Source organism: Pongo abelii, chromosome 18 (assembly GCF_028885655.2).
Source record: "Pongo abelii isolate AG06213 chromosome 18, NHGRI_mPonAbe1-v2.0_pri, whole genome shotgun sequence".
Taxonomy (NCBI): Eukaryota; Metazoa; Chordata; class Mammalia; order Primates; family Hominidae; genus Pongo; species Pongo abelii.
Window position 1 is genome coordinate 32,701,099 of NC_072003.2, and position 16,436 is coordinate 32,717,534.

The window sequence follows — 16,436 nt, forward strand, 5'->3', positions numbered from 1 at the left end:
ATTTTCGAGAAGGGTGTACCTTGCCCCTACCTAAAAGAAATGTATGTGAATCTGTTTTGTGTCGTGTTTGAGAGCCTGGACTTTGGAATCAGGCAAAGCTGGGATTGGGTTATTCATTTTGTGACCTTATAGACATGACTTAACCATCTGGAGCCTTGGTTGCCTCATCTTTGCAATGGGTAGAATCCTAGCTCAGTGCTTGGAGTGCAGTGAGCACTTGATAAGGGGTCCCTGAGATGATGGTGATTGGATGTGGGGGCCGTGAGGCTGCTCCTCATGCCCCTTCCATTTCCATTGCCCTCTCCTTTCCTGCCAGGTTGCTCTGCAGATGATGTTTAATACGCTGGTAAACAGCTCCTGGGGGGACTCAGTTGAGTTGCAAGCCAATGTGACCTGGTGAGCAGGCCCCGCCCACATCCCTGCCATGGTCTCAGACCTGGCCAAGCCCTTCTCCTAACACTGGCCTCTTCCTTGCCCCAATGCAGTAACAATGAGGACTCAGGCCTCCTGGAGGACAACTCGGCCACTACCATCATCCCCATCCTGTACCCCATCAACGTCCTCATCCAGGAGTAAGTTCTTCCCAGCAGACAGCCAACCCTCTCCTCCCAGCGCAGCCTCCCAACCCAGGGCCCCGACTTTGCCCCTGGGGCTCTCCTTCTGAACCTCCTTCCTTTCTTAGAGCCCCCTGGGGTAATTAGAACTGATTCCAGCCACAACCCCAAAAGTTTTCAACATTCCAAAATGTGAGGGCCCTGGAAGAGCTCAGGGAAGGATCAGCATTTACTGATGGAAGAAAAAGCTCACTGAACACTGATTTTATATCAGACTGAGGGCCAGCTGCACTGCGCAGTTGCTGACATTGCCTGGAGCCCTCAGCACCTCTGTGAGGCAGCTGTGCCACTCTCCATTTTACCAATGAACAAGCTGAGGCTCAGAGAGGGCCAGCACTTACCCAAGGTCCAATAGCTGGAAGTACTAAAGCCAGGGTCTGAGCTTCAGCCTGTCTGACTCCAAAGGCCCAGCCAAGCTTCTGACTGTTTCAGTCACCCTAGATTCTCTCCCCTCCTGGGGGCCGATAATGCCAGGAGAGATAGGAGAAAAGTTATCACAATACCCCTTGCCCTCAGGGAGCTTACAGTCAAGTGGGAGAGCCCAAACTCATGCACACACAGAGTCAGTGACTCTCAGAACGCAGTAGCAGGAAGGAACCATGGGGATCGCTAGTTGGGTTTGTAACTGAACTCTGGTCTGGCTGCTTGTTACTTGAAAGCCAGACTTAAGAGGCAAGAGTTGGTGGGAGGAAAGGCAGGTTTATCTGGAAAGCCAGGCAATTGAGAAGATAGTGAACTAGTGTTCTAAAGGACCATCTTTAATGTTAAGGGTAGGGGGAAGAGAAAGGGGTTGAGATCAAGAGGTAACTTAGCACAGACATCCGGGCACCAGAGAGGATACAAGGAGGTTGGGAACTTCTTGGTCCTTGGTCAGGTCACAGTGCTTCTATAAATCTATAACAAAACATACTTAGTTGTTTACATACGTCCCCTTTAATGCCAGACTTAGTTTTAAAAACTACATGATTGCTGTTTTTGCATGTTATCTCAGTGCTCTAAAATTATCCTAGCCTATGGGCAGGAATGGGTAAAGGCCTCTTCAACAAAAATGGAGGGAGTTATGTCAGTTTTTTGCTATTTAAAAAAAACCTGTTACAGGTCTTCTCGCTTATAGAAAAGGAAACTTGGCCAGGTGCGGTGGCTCACACCTGTAATCCTAGTACTTTGGGAGGCCAAGGTGGGTGGATCACTTGAGGTCAGTAGTTCAAGACCAGCCTGGCCAACATGGTGAAACCTTGTCTCTACTAAAAATACAAAAATTAGCTCGGCATTGTAGCAGGCACCTATAATCCCAGCTACTCAGGAGGCTGAGGCAGGAGAATTGCTTGAACCCGGGTGGAGGAGGTTGCAGTGAGCCGAGATCACGCTACTGTACTCCAGCCTGAGTGACAGAGTGAGACCCTGTCTGGAAAAAAAAAAAGGAAACTCAAAGTCGAGTGGCTTTTTCCAGTTGGCTCGGTTACAAAAGGACAGAGAAGGATGGGGACAGTGTCTGAGCTCATGTCTGTAGTGCTTTTTAAATTTTTTTTATTTTTTAAGAGACAGAGTCTCACTCTGTTGCCCAGGCTGGAGTGCAGTTGCACAATCTCGGCTCACTGCAACCTCCTCCTCCTGGGTTCAAGCAATTCTCCTGCCTCAGCCTCCCAAGTAGCTGGGACTACATGCCTGCCACCATGCCCAGCTAATTTTTGTATTTTTAGTAGAGACGGGGTTTCACCATGTTGGCCAGGCTGGTCTCAAACTCCTGATCTCAGGTGATCTGCCTGCCTCAGCCTCTCAAAGTGCTGAGATTACAGGTGTGAGCCACCGCGCCTGGCCTCCAGTGCTTTTGAACATTAATGCCACACAGTATGATACTGACATGAAATTAGAGCCAGGAAAGATGAGTGTGGGTTGGGGGAGAAATGGAAGGGTTCATGGAGAAAGTGCAGCTTGGACTGGGGTCTGGAGGATGAGGCCATTAGGGGAAGAGCTAAAAAGGAACCTAGGTGTCCTCATCAGAGACCATGGCCCAGACAAAGGCAAGGAGGGAGGAAGCAGTGGGGCAGACCTGGGGGACAGGGATTGGGCAGGATTAGTCAAGGGCAGGTGTGTGCAGGGGAGCAGTGGGGAGACAGCCTGGACATGGGAGGCTTTGGACCTGACCCTCCCTCGCAGTAGGGGGCCGTTGGCCAATGCTGAGCAGGTGAGTGGCAGGACTAGAGAGTGATGTTGGGAAGGTCACCCAGCAGTGTATGTTGGAAGGATGGGTGTGAGGGGCATCAGCAGCAGATACGATTATCTAGATGAGCAGGGCCCAGAGGACAGTGGAGACACTGGTGAGGTGGCACCCAGTGGGGAGGACATAGCCTCCACTGGACATGCCTCCCTGGGCTCCAGTCCTGTCTCTCCACTGTGGGGCTTTGGACAAGAGGCTGGCCGTGTCCAGGAGCCTTAGTTCTGGAAAAGAGCAGGTTGTGGTAGGGATTGAATGAGATGGTATCTGTGCAGTTCCTAACGCAGTGGCTGGGAGCTGAGAAGCTTCCTGGAGGCCGAGTTGCTGTCACTTCGTTCTTCCATCGCTGCCCTTCTCTCTCTGCAGCCAGGAAAACTCCACACTCTATGTCAGTTTCACCCCCAAAGGCCCCAAGATCCACCAAGTCAAGCACATCTACCAGGTATGAACCCCAATGTGGAAGGTCCTTATAGGTCACACATTCATTCCTTATCCTGGGGACTGAGGATGCAGGTACCAAGTAGGCACAGTCCTCATCCTAGCCATCCAACTGTTCAATAATCCTTTCTCTAGAGCGTCACAGCTTCCACTTACAGGCTTCCAGCAGCAGCATATGCTAACTCCTTTCTGCCACTGGATACATTATTTCAAGAATCACAGGACTTGAGAGCAAGGAGGATGCTGAGAGAGAACCTATTTTTTCATAATGACATTGAATGAGCTACCATTCTTTGCTCTGTTACCCAGGCTTGAGTGCAGTGGTGCAATCTTGGCTCACTGCAAACTCTGCCTCCCAAGTTCAAGCAATTCTCCTGTCTCAGCCTCCCAAGTAGCTGAGATTACAGGCATCCACCACCATGCCCAGCTAATTTTTTTTTTTTTTTTTTGAGATAGAGTCCCACTCTGTCGCCCAGGCTGGAGTGCAGTGGCACGGTCTCAGCTCACTGCAACCTCCGCCTCCTGAGTTCAAGCAATTCTCCTGCCTCAGCCTCCCAAGTAGCTGGGATTACAGGCACATGCCACCATGCCCGGCTAATTTTTGTATTTTTAGTAGAGATGGGGTTTCACCATGTTGGCCAGGCTGGTCTTGAACTCCTGACCTCGTGATCTTCCCCCCTCGGCATCCCAAAGTGCTGGGATTACAGGCGTGAGCCACCACACCCGGCCCTGTGCCCAGCTAATTTTTGTATTTTTTGTAGAGATGGAGTTTCGCTCTGTAGGCCAGGCTGGTCTGGAACTCCTGACTTCAAGTGATCCACCCACCTCGGCCTCCCAAAGTACTGGGACTACAGGCATGAGCCACCGCACCTGGCCTATTCTAAGTTAGGTATTTTAGGTATTTAGCTGGGTGCTGGCATCCTGCCCCAGTCACCAAACCCAGGTTCTGTGCCTGGTGCTTTATTTTTACCTTTTCTTTTTCTTTTTCTTTTTTTTTTTTGAGGTAGAGTCTTGCTCTGTCACCCAGGTTGGAGTGCAGTGGCGTAATCTCAGCTCACTGCAACCTCCGCCTCCTGGATTCAAGCGATTCTCCTGCCTCAGCCTTCTGAGTAGCTGGGATTACAGGCGCCCACCACCACGCCCGGCTAATGTTTGTGTTTTTAGTAGAGGCAGGGTTTCACCATGTTGGCCAGGCTGGTCTCAAACTCCTGACCTCAGGTGATCTGCCCACCTCGGCCTCCCAAAGTGCTGGGATTACAGGCGTGAGCCACTGTGCCCGGCCTGGTCTCAACATATTCTAAACCAAATTTGCTGTCTTCCCCAACCAGCATCTCCTCTGGCTTGCGTGAAATCTTTTGAAAGCATCATCTCTTCCTCAAGGAAAACTTAAATGTCTGGGTGAATTTCTCCTTCCTCCTGCCTTGTCCCACTGCCTCCCGGAGTCTGGTTGTCTGTGTCCTTTTTCTGCTACTGCCCAGACCCAGTTCCTCACCTTCTTGCAACTGGACCATTGAGAGAGGCTCCTAACATGGGCCATGACCCGCCTCTCCCAGCCTCTTTCCAACTCATGCCTGCAGGGGATGGACCTCCCTGGAGCCACTCTCTTCCTCTGCCACCTTCTGTGACTTCCCACTGCCTCCCTGATGCTGCTCCAACTCCTCACTCTCAAGCCTTCCAGGCCCCATAGTGTGATCTTGGGCTTCCTTTCCAGCCTCAGCTCCTGTTCTCCTTCCCAGGCACCCTCCTTCCAGCCACATCCCTCTCACCTGGCGCCATCCTGGCTCCCTGCATGTCTCTTCCTGGATGCCCTCTCCCACCTTCATCTGTTAAAATCCTGTCCATCTGGTCGGGTGCGGTGGTTCACACTTGTAACCCCACCACTTTGGGAGGCCCAGGTGGGCGGATCACCTGAGGTCAGGAGTTCAAGACCAGCCTGGCCAACATGATGAAACCCCGTCTCTACTAAAAATACAAAAATTAACTAGGTGTGGTGGTGTGTGCGTGTAGTCCCACCTACTGGGGAGGCTGAGGCAGGAGAATCGCTTGAACCTGGGAGGTGGAGGTTGCAGTGAGCTGTGATCGTGCCACCGCACTCCAACCTGGGTAACAGAGTGATATTCTGTCTAAAAAAAAAAAAAATCCTGTCCATCTTTCACAGTCAAATTCAAATACTGCCCCTGACATTTGGCCTTTTTAATTTAACTGGTATTTCAAGCGTCCACAAATGTTTGTTGAATGAATAAATGATAGAATCCTTCTAATTTGATACATTTCCCTGCTTCCTGAGACATTGTTAGTGCCACTTCTGTGTCACTTTCTTACACATATCTGAGTCTCCCAGCCTTAACACAGGTAGCTCTTTTTTTAATAAAAGGTGCTCAGAATTTTTTTTTTTTTTCCGAGACGGAGTCTCACTCTGTCGCCCAGGTTGGAGTGCAGTGGCATGATCTCGGCTCACTGCAACCTTCGCCTCCTGGGTTTAAGTAATTCTCCTGCCTCAGCCTCTGGAGTACCCAGCACTATAGGATTGCGCTACCATGCCTGGCTAATTTTTGTATTTTTAGTAGAGACGGGGTTTCACCATCTTGGTCAGGCTGGTCTCAAACTCCTGACCTCAAGTGATCCGCCCACCTCAGCCTCCCAAAGTGCTGGGATTCCAGGTGTGAGCCACCACACTAGGCACTGCATCAAGCAGTAGGGGATTGGAGGTGGAGTAAGAATGGCTCCTGTCCTCAGGGAGTTCATGGTCTAGTGGAGATGCAGACATCCAAGCAGATCCTTCACCGTCCTGCTGGGGACGGAGAGCACACTGTGGGAGCCCAGGAGGGGGAGCTGCCCTGTCCTTGGGGAGTCAGTGAAGCCTTCAGAGATAATACTAGAGCAGGCCCTTGCAGGGTGTGTGAGAGCGTGCTGGGTGGAGAAAGCTGGAAGAGCATGGAAGCCACACTGCAAGGCCCTGAGGACGGAAGTTGGCCATGCCCAATCACTGGACACTGCCTAACCGACAAGGGCCCTGGGGACTCAGCCAGTGAGGACTGGAAGAGGCATGCAAGGGCACACAGGGTCTGGGTGGCAGCTGGGGTGGCTGGCATTCAGGGCTCTGCATCCCTTGTCCTCTGTGCCAGGTGAGGATCCAGCCTTCCATCCACGACCACAACATACCCACCCTGGAGGCTGTGGTTGGGGTGCCACAGCCTCCCAGCGAGGGGCCCATCACACACCAGTGGAGCGTGCAGATGGTAAGTGCTGCCTGTAGAGGGAGGGGCTGCCCTCCCCAGGTCTTGAGGGTGAATACATTTGAGGGTACAGAGGGCAGGGCTTGGCCAGGTGTGGTGGCTCTGCCTCCCAAATCCCAGCACTTTGGGAGGCTGAAGTGGGAGAATCCATTGAGGCCAGGATTTTGAGATCAGCCTGGGCAACACAGCACGACCCCAGTCTCTATGAACAAATTTTAAAATTAGCCAGGCATGCATGGTGGCCCGTGCCCGTGGTCTCAGCTACTCAGGAGGCAGAGGCGGGAGGATCACTTGAGCCCAGGAGTTTGAGGCTGCAGTGAGCTATGATCGCACCTCTGCACTCCAGCCTCAGCGACAGAACAAGACCCTGTCTCTAACAAAGAAAAAAAAATCAAGGGGGCAAGGCTGGGTGTGTGGGGAGTAAGGATGGACGAATTCAGATCCTGCTGGACTCAGAGATGTCTGAACTCACCCAGGGCCAAGGCCAGGGCAGGGGAAAGCTGGGATGCCAGTGTCTTATCTGGGTTGGGGAGGCTCTAACTGAAGACCTGCCGCTTGTTCCTAGGAGCCTCCTGTGCCCTGCCACTATGAGGAGCTGAAGAGGCTGCCGGATGCAGCTGAGGTATGGGCGTGTGAGCTGAGAGACGGTGGGGCTGGGCGGTACACGGGTCGGAATGAGGCCGCCCTGACCCCTCTTTCCTCATCCTCGTCAGCCTTGTCTCCCCGGAGCCCTGTTCCGCTGCCCTGTTGTCTTCAGGCAGGAGATCCTCGTCCAAGTGATCGGGACTCTGGAGCTGGTGGGAGAGATCGAGGTAGTCCCTGCTCCTAAGAGATGTGGAGCCGCTGTGGGGGCCCAAATACCTGGGGCTGTTGTGGGTGGGCTCCCACCAGACAGTCTGCCTCCATTTTTCTTTTCCATCTTGATGAAAAATCCCATTTACACAGTCACAGGTGAAAGAGAACCGTGATTTCTGTGAAATTTGCAATGCTGTTTCCATGGGCCTATGGATAGTTCCTTTGTGTTCTTTATAGAAAAGCTTTCCTGACAACAACGGGGAGCGACATATTAGGGTGCCACAGTAGAGGCTGGGGTGGGGCTCACGCCTATAATCCTAGCACTTCGGGAGGCTTAGGTGGGTGGATCACTTGAGGTCGGGAGTTCTAGACCAGCCTGGCCAACATGGTGAAACCCTGTCTGTACTAAAAATACAAAACTTTAGCCGGGCGTGGTGGCACATGCCTGTAATCCCAGCTACTTGAGAGACTGAGGCATGAGAATCGCTTACACCTGGGAGGCAGAGGTTGCAGTGAGCCAAGATGGCACCACTGCACTCCAGCCTGGGTGACAGAGCAAGACTCCATCTCAGAAAAAAAAAATAGAAAGAAAAGAATGCCACAATAGAGAGTTGTGTAGAGATGGGTGCACCCTGCTGGAACCCCTTCTCTGCCCCTCCCCACTGTGTTGCAGTGGGGGCAGAAGCCAGTGGGTTCTGTCCTCGTTCTCCTGGGTTCTGACACCTTTCCCCACTCCCGCAGGCCTCTTCCATGTTCAGCCTCTGCAGCTCCCTCTCCATCTCCTTCAACAGCAGCAAGCATTTCCACCTCTATGGCAGCAACGCCTCCCTGGCCCAGGTATCTCCACCTCCTTGGAAGCCCCAGGAACAGGCAACAGGGGGAGCCCAGGAGCCCCGGGGCAGACCTAGATATGGAAGAGCTCCTGGGCTCTGTGCAAGTCAGAACTTCCCCACTGCCAGAGCCATCAGCCTGGGAGAAGCTTCTTCTCTCCTTGGTGGGCACACAACCCCAAAGTTGCCTGAGATGTAGTAGACTTATGTGTCAAGTAAAGTTCAATCAAGGCCGGGCGCAGTAGCTCACACCTGTAATCCTAGCACTTTGGGAGGTCAAGGTAGGCAGATCACATGAAGTCAGGAGTTCAAGACCAGCCTGGCCAACATGGTGAGACCCCATCTCTACAAAAATACAAAAATTAGCCAGGCATGATGGTGGGCGCCTGTAATCCCAGCTGTTCAGGAGGCTGAGGTGAGAGAATCACTTGAACCTGGGAGGAAGAGGTTGCAGTGAGCTGAGATCCCACCATTGCACTCCAGTCTGGGTGACAGAATGAGACTTCATCTCAAAAGGATCTGTCAGAGGCAGGCGTGGTGGTTCACGCCTGTACTCAGTGCCTCGGGAGGCTGAGATGGGAGGATCGTTTGACCACAGGAGTTCAAGGCTGCAGTGAGCTATGATTATGCCACTGCACTCCAGCCTGGGCAACAGAGTGAGACCCTATCTCAAAAAAAAAAAAAGAAATCAATCTGATGGCAACTTAGCAAAGGAGTTACCAAGCCAAGAGTCAGACAGTGAAGAAAAAGCGCTCTAAGCAGAGGCAGCGGCAAGGCCAGGGGTCTCTGTGGTGAGCATGGGCAGGGCAGGTTTGAAGAGCAGGAAGTTCAGTGTGGCTAGCAGGCAGAGGGGAGGAGGGAAGATGCATCTAACAGGTAAGCAGAAGCCGGATTCTGGACGGCTTTGAATGCTGAGCTGTGTGCGATTCCAGAGAAGCCATTGAAGACCTAGGGCTGCCTAAGGTGTGTGTTGGCCAAGTCACGGCAGCGACTGCAATAGGTGACGTGTTAAAGGGAGAGGGTCTGCAGCTGGAGACTCCAGGCGGGTGATGCAGTCTGGATAGGAGGAGACGGGGAATGGAACCAGGTTCACAGGGACTTTCAGGGGTGGAAAAGGCATTTTCCAGCACTCCCCTCCCCCTGCGCCCCCAGGTCATCATGAAGGTTGACGTGGTGTATGAGAAGCAGATGCTCTACCTCTACGTGCTGAGCGGCATCGGGGGGCTGCTGCTGCTGCTGCTCATTTTCATAGTGCTGTACAAGGTGGGTGCCTCCGGGGGTCACAGGCATTGCTGAGACAGCCAGGCTGGGGAAGGGGATCTGGTGGGAGCCAGGGAGGAGAATACCAAACCAGAGGGCATTAGAGCCAGGGGGCCTCAGCCTACTCTCTCCTTCAACAGAGAAGGCTATTGAGGTCCAAAGAACAAGTGAGGGCCAGGTGCAGTAGCTCATACCTGTAATCCCAGCACTTTCGAGGCTGAGACAGGTGGATCACGTGAGCCTGGGAGTTCAAGACCCGCCTGGGCAACATGGAAAGCATCCGCCTCTACAAAAAAATTTTAAAAATTAGGGGGACGCGATGCTACCCAACTGTAGTCCCAGCTACTCAGGAGGTTGAGGTGGGAGGATCCCTGGAGCTCAGGAGGTCAAGGCTGCAGTGAGCCATGACGATGCCACTGCGCTCCAGCCTGGGTGACAGAGCGAGACCCTGTCTCACACACACACAAACAGCAACAGAGACTTTTCCACGGTCATTCAGCCCATCCCTGGCAGAGCCAGGACGAGGCCTCCTGGGAGAGGAAAAGGAAGTATGCCAAATATGGAGGTCCTTCTGGCTGCTGGGCACTGTCCCAGGCACGGGACACAGAGGCACATGCCACAAACATGCTCCCTGCCATTGTGGCGCTCACAGTCTAAGAGGGGACACAGGCAGAAGCAAGCAGAATGAGGGCTGCAAAGTGCCTGTGTGGCCTGGGGCCTGGAACCCAGGAGCCTCACTTAGGCTGTGAGGGCCTGGCAGGCCTCCCAGGAGAGGTGGCATTTGAGGTGGGATTTGAAGGCTGAGTAGAAGTTACAGATGAAGGCCGGGTACGGTGGCACCCACCTGTAATCCGAGCACTTTGCGAGGCAAAGGCGGGCGGATCACCTGAGGTCGCGAGTTTGAGACCAGCCTGACCAACATGGAGAAACCCTGTCTCTACTAAAAATACAAAATTAGCTGGGCATGGTGGCGCATGCCTGTAATCCCAGCTGCTCGGGAGGCTGAGGCAGGAGAATTTCTTGAACCTGGGAGGCGGAGCTTGCGGTGAGCCAAGATGGTGCCATTGCACTCCAGCCTGGGCAGCAAGAGCAAAACTCCATCTCAGAAATAAAATTAAATAAATAAAATAAAATAAAGTATTCTCGCTGGGCTCGGGGACTCATGCCTGTAATCCCAGCACTTTGGGAGGCCAAGGAGGGCAGATCACTTGAGGTCAGGAGTTCGAGACCAGCCTGGCCAACATGGTGAAACCCTGTCTCTACTAAACATACAAAAATTAGCCAGGCGTGGTGGCAGACGCCTGTAATCCCAGCTACTGAGGAGGCTGAGGCAGGAGAATTGCTTAAGTCTGGGAGGCAGAGGTTGCAGTGAGCCGAGATCGCGCCACTGCACTCCAGCCTGGGCAACAGAGTGAGACTCCATCTCAAAAAAAAAAAAAAAAAGTATTCTCACATTTTCGTGGGCAAATTTCTTTGCTCATTCAAATTTTGTTTTTGTACAGGTTGGTTTCTTCAAACGGAACCTGAAGGAGAAGATGGAGGCTGGCGGAGGTGTCCCGAATGGAATCCCTGCAGAAGACTCTGAGCAGCTGGCATCTGGGGAAGAGGCTGGGGATCCGGGCTGCCTGAAGCCCCTCCATGAGGAGGACTCTGAGAGTGGCAGTGGCAAGGACTGAGTCCAGGCCTGTGAGGTGCAGAGTGTCCAGAACTGGACTCAGGATGCCCAGGGCCACTCTGCCTCTGCCTGCATTCCGCCGTGTGCCCTCGGGCGAGTCACTGCCCCTCCCTGGCCCTCAGTTTCCCTATCTCGAACATGGAGCTCATTCCTGCCTGTCTCTTTTGCAGGCTCATAGGGAAGACCTGCTGAGGGACCAGCCAAGAGGGCTGCAAAAGTGAGGGCTTGTCATTACCAGACGGTCCACCAGCCTCTCTTGGTTTCCTTCCTTGGAAGAGAATGTCTGATCTACATGTGGAGAAACTGTAGTCTCAGGACCTAGGGATGTTCTGGCCCTCACCCCTGCCCTGGGATGTCCACAGATGCCTCCACTCCCCAGAACCTGTCCTTGCACACTCCCCTGCACTGGAGTCCAGTCTCTTCTGCCGGCAGAAAGCAAATGTGACCTGTGTCACTACATGACTGTGGCACACGCCTTGCTCTTGGCCAAAGACCAAATTCCTTGGCATGCCTTCCAGCACCCTGCAAAATGAGACCCTTGTGGCCTTCCCCAGCCTCTTCTAGAGCCGTGCTGCCTCCATGTCGAAGCTCTGGTGACACCAGCCTTTCTCCCAGGCCAGGCTCCTTCCTGTCTTCCTGCGTTCACCCAGACGGCTCCCTCTGCCTGAACCTTCCATCTCGCCACCCCTCTTTCCTTGGCCAGCAGATCCCAGCTCACATGTCAGACTTGGTTGGGTCCCCACGTCTTTCACACTTCCACCAGCCTGCACTACTCCCTCAAAGCACACATCATGTTTCTTCATCCGGCAGCCTGGATGTATTTTCCCTGTTTAATGATTGATGTACTTAGCAGCTATCTCTCAGTGAACTGTGAGGGTAAAGGCCATACTTGTCTTGTTCACCTTGGGATGATGCCTCGTGATATGTCAGGGCGTGGGACATCTAGTAGGTACTTGACATAATTTCATTGAATTAATGACAGAGCCTGTGGGAAGATACAGAAAAAGAGGGGATGGGCTGGGCGCGGTGGTTCACGCCTGTAAATCCCAGCACTTTGGGAGGCCAAGGAGGGTGGATCACCTGAGGTCAGGAGTTAGAGGCCAGCCTGGCGAAACCCCATCTCTACTAAAAATACAAAATCCAGGTGTGGTGGCACACACCTGTAGTCCCAGCTACTCAGGAGGCTGCAGTAGGAGAATTGCTTGAACCTGGGAGGTGGAGGTTGCAGTGAGCCAAGATTGTGCCATTGCACTCCAGCCTGGGCAACAGAGCGAGACTCCATCTCAAGGAAAAAATAAAAATAAAAAGCGGGCATGGGCCCATGACGTCCCCATCCTTGGAGGCTGTCTTCCCAGGCTCTGCCCCTGCCCTAGCTTCACACCCTCTCCCAGGACCCATCATGCCTGTGCAGTGGCCCCCACAGAAAAACTGAGCTCAAGGTGGGAACCACGTCTGCTAACTTGGAGCCCCAATGCCAAGCACAGTGCCTGCATGTATTTATCCAATAAATGTGAAATTCTGTCCAATTTTGTGGTGTTTTTGTGCTGATGCAATATTGCAGCCCTACTCAATTAAGTGAACGTTTCTGGCTGGGCTCTGTGGCTCACAACTCAGCACTTTGGGAACCCAAGGCAGGAGGATCCTTTGAGGCCAGGAGTTTGAGACCAACCTGGGCAACATAGCAAAACCCTGTCTCTACAAAAAATTAAAATATAAAAACTTATTTGAGCCTGGTTGCATGTACCTGTAGTCCCAGCTACTCATGAGGCTGAGACAGAAGGATCATGTGAGCACAGGAGGTCAAGGCTGCAGTGAGTGATGGTCGCATCACTGCAATCCAGCCTGGGCCACAGAGCAAAATACTGCCTCCAAAATTAAAAAAAAAAAAAAAGGCCAGGCGCAGTGGCTCACACCTGTAAACCCAGCACTCTGGGAGGCTGAGGCGGGCAGATCACGTGAGGTCAGGAGTTTGAGACCAGCCTGGCCAACATGGTGAAAACCCCGTCTCTACTAAAAATACAAAAAAAATTAGCCGGGTGTGGTGGCGGACACCTGTAATCCCAGCTACTTGGGAGGCTGATGCAGGAGAATCACTTGAACCCAGGAGGCAGAGGTTGCGGTGAGTTGAGACCACACTACCTCACTCCAGCCTGGGTGACAAAGTAAGACTCCGTTTCAAAAAAAAAAAAAAGAAACAAATAGCACTTCCAGCCAGGCGCGGTGGCCTGCTGCAACACAGCAAGACCCGCTTTCTAACAGCAGCAGCAGCAAAGCACTTCCCGGATAAGGCCCTAGACTACTACTGGTGTCTCCCACTTCCCAGGGCGCTGTCCACGCACACATTTTAAGGACAAGTCTCGTTTACCACATAAAGTTTTTATTGAACTCAAACTCAGGGGCTCCAAAGCCTGAGGAAGAAGAGGGAGGCTGGGGTTTGCACGCAGAGGCCCAGGCCCCACCCCGGGGCCCCACTCCCCACCCCACCTACCTTTTACCCGCTCCTGACTCAACGAGGGTTTCAGCAGCTACAAATCTAAGCTAACCCACTCTAATTAGGTAATCCCCTGCCCTCCCCCCTCCCTGCTCTAGCAGTTGCCAAGCCAGGCACCCACCGAGGAGCCGGGGCTGAGGCCAGCCCTCTGCTGACCTCTCTCCATTTCTCCCAGGGCCTCCCGCTGCCGGCCTGGCCTCCCTCCAACCCACTTCCCACAAGTCTCCAGGGCACGTCACTTCCTCCACCCTGGTCCTCTTCTTCCAGCATCCTCAGCTCCTCCATTCTCCTGCGGCTTCTCCACTATCCTCCCTAAAGGTTCCTCTAGCTCCCTGGCCGCTTATCTTCTGCCCACACCTCCCACCCCTGCTGGGGCCCCAGGTCAGCGCCGGCCCGCCGCGTGGGTCCGCTGGTGGCGGATGAGGTCGGAGCTTTGGGAGAAGGCCTTTCCGCAGTCATCGCACTTGTAAGGCCGCTCGCCGCTGTGGACCCGGTGATGCTGCAGAAGCGTGGAGGAGCGGCAGAAGCCCTTGCCGCACACGGCGCACCTGTAGGGCCGCTCGCCCGTGTGGGAGCGCTGGTGCTGGATGAGAGTGGAGGAGCGATTGAAGGTCTTGCCGCAGTCGGGGCAGCTGTAGGTGCGGCCTGGCAGGTGGGTGCGGGCGTGGATGGCCAGCACCGAGCTCTGGCCAAAGCGCTTGCCGCACTCAGGGCACTTGAAGGGCTTCTCCCGGGCGTGGCTGCGGGCATGGGGGATAAGGGCCGACCGCTGGGAGAAGCTCTTGCCGCAGATGCCACAGCTGAAGGGCCTCTGACCGGTGTGCACCCTCTGATGGCTGCGCAGGGACGAGTTCTGGCTATAGCACTTGCCGCACTCGGTGCAGCTGTAGGGCCGCTCGTGGCTGTGGGTGCGCTGGTGTCGCAGGAGGTAGGAGCTGTCGCCGAAGGCCTTGCCACAATGTGGGCACTTGTAGGGCTTCTGGCCAGAGTGAGTGCGCTGGTGGCGAAGCAGGTAAGAGCTGTCGGCGAAGGCCTTGCCGCAACGGGGACATTTGTAGGGCCGCTCGCCAGTGTGGGTGCGCTGGTGTTTGATGAGGTCAGAGCTCTGGGAGAAGGCCTTGCTGCAGACCTCACATTTGTAGGGCTTCTCACCGGTGTGGATGCGCTGGTGCTGGATCAGGGTGGAGCCCCGCCCGAAGCTCTTCCCGCAGATGCCGCAGATGTTAGGCCGAGGGCCCTGCCCACCCCTGGCCCGGCCACCCCGCCGGCCTGGACCTCGAAGGGCTCCTGTGAGACCCAGGGGATTCTGAAGCATCTCAAACTGCGGTGTAGACAGCAGGGCCCCTGTGGGCATCTCAAAAGGTGGCCCTATGGGCAGGTCCTCTGTGGGCTGCTCCCCAAACCCCTGAGTGAAGGAGTCCAGGGGGTGAACTCCTACGGAGATATTCAAGGGACTCTTTTCCTCGGGGTTCAGAAGCATCTCCGCACCTTCCTGGAATTTAGAACTTTGAGCTTCGAATTCTGGGCTTTGAGTTTTGAGCTCAGGGTTCTGGGATTCATACCTAGAGCTCTCAGATTCATAGCCGGGGCTCCGGGGTTCATACCCGGGGCTCCGGGGTTCATACCCAGGGCTCCGAGGTTCATAGCCAGGGCTTTGGGGTTCATACCTAGGGCTCTGGGTTTCAAACTCAGGGCTCTGAGAATCTGATTCAGGGCTTCTGGGTGCAAACTCAGGGCTTGGGGGCACAAGCCCAGGGCTTCGGGACTCAAACCCCGGGCTTTCAGGCTCAAATCTGGGGCTTTGGGGTTCAAACTCTGGGCTTTGTAGCTCAAACCCAGGGCTCTGGGGTTCAAGCCCAAATGGTATCTCTTCGACTTCATAGTCCCCAGTGCCTTCTTGCTGAGAAATTTCCTCTTCCTCATTCTCACTCATGTTGCCTGCAGGATGAGAGAATCCAGACCGTGTGAGACCTGGAAGGTCATTTGGTCCATTAGCAACCACACACCTCCCACCTCACATGCAGGGTCGCTGGCCCCTAGACAAGTGCTGAAATTCCCACGCCCCCCTCAGCTGACCCAAGACACTCCAGTCCCCGCCGGCCCCTCCTCCGAGTCCCAGGTGTCCCAGCCCCGGGCCCTCGCTCCCTCCCTGGAGCCACAGCCCCTTCTCCTGCGCGCAAGTCCACTCCTCGGACAGGCGCTCCCTCCTCACCTCTGAGGGACCCTTCGGGGCTCCTCATTTCGTCACAACTTTGCACATCCTGGGGCTCGAGGCCCCACGGCGACGCCTCCCGCTCCATCCCCGCGGGCTCCCAGTGCAGCGGCGGCGGCGATTGCGGCCGATCCTGCGACCCGGCCTTGGTTGCCCTGAGCCGCGGGCCCCCGCCGCCAGCCCGCTCAGCGCCGCCCAGGGGACTCGGCGGCCCAGCCCGGGCCCCCGAGGCCGGACGTCTTGACCCCGCGCCTCTCCAGCGCGCCGGGCCCCTCCCCTGCCCGCGGCCCCGCCCCCTCCCAAGGTCTCGGCCTCCCCGTGGCCCTCACCGGACCCCGCGCGTCGCGGCCTCGGGGATGAGGGGCTTCGCGACTACCCCGGCAGCCCCTGGCCCCCGCTCCCGCCCGAGCCCCCACCTTCTGGACCCCGGCCCCGGGCTGGGCTGCACTGTCCAACGGCCGCCCGGCCCCCTTCCCCCGCACAGGAAGTGTCCGTCCGCGGCCAGGTCCCCCCGCCGGCTCGCGCCGCGGCCTCTCTAGGAGCCGCTGGAGGTGGAAACTCGTTGGCATTAACCCTGGGCTGGAGGGGCCCGGCCTCGGGGTGGGCGAGGACCGCACGCCCCGGAGCCCGCGGGGCTACCGGGGCAGTGTGTGTGCCTATGTTCTAGGTC

At 55.1% G+C, this 16,436-nt stretch overlaps 2 protein-coding genes across 4 annotated transcripts in view; one reads left to right on the forward strand and one right to left on the reverse strand.

Annotated features, from left to right (window-relative positions):
- ITGAL (integrin subunit alpha L) overlaps positions 1–12,589 on the forward strand; it is a 49,751-nt gene extending 37,162 nt beyond the window's left edge. For both annotated transcript variants that reach the window (XM_024233966.2, XM_054534861.1), the window contains exons 23-31: positions 317–396; positions 486–572; positions 3,196–3,271; positions 6,393–6,506; positions 7,069–7,125; positions 7,217–7,315; positions 8,040–8,135; positions 9,281–9,391; positions 10,891–12,589. In XM_024233966.2, coding sequence (XP_024089734.1) covers positions 317–396; positions 486–572; positions 3,196–3,271; positions 6,393–6,506; positions 7,069–7,125; positions 7,217–7,315; positions 8,040–8,135; positions 9,281–9,391; positions 10,891–11,064 — 894 coding nt within the window. In that variant the 3' untranslated portion in view covers positions 11,065–12,589. The remainder of the gene's footprint in view (positions 1–316; positions 397–485; positions 573–3,195; positions 3,272–6,392; positions 6,507–7,068; positions 7,126–7,216; positions 7,316–8,039; positions 8,136–9,280; positions 9,392–10,890) is intronic.
- Positions 12,590–13,423: 834 nt separating this feature from the next.
- On the reverse strand, positions 13,424–16,286 carry ZNF768 (zinc finger protein 768). 2 transcript variants are annotated; one of them, XM_054534862.2, is made up of 2 exons: positions 16,183–16,286; positions 13,424–15,492 (listed from the first exon to the last, which is right to left on the reverse strand). In XM_054534862.2, exon 2 carries the CDS (start codon positions 15,485–15,487, stop codon positions 13,937–13,939), a length of 1,551 nt encoding a protein of 516 aa, XP_054390837.1. In that variant the 5' UTR covers positions 15,488–15,492; positions 16,183–16,286; the 3' UTR covers positions 13,424–13,936. The 2 variants fall into 2 exon arrangements, with proteins under 2 accessions (XP_054390837.1, XP_009248917.2); XM_009250642.4 differs by lacking the exon at positions 16,183–16,286 and adding an exon at positions 15,767–16,087.
- Between the last annotated feature and the right edge of the window lie 150 nt (positions 16,287–16,436).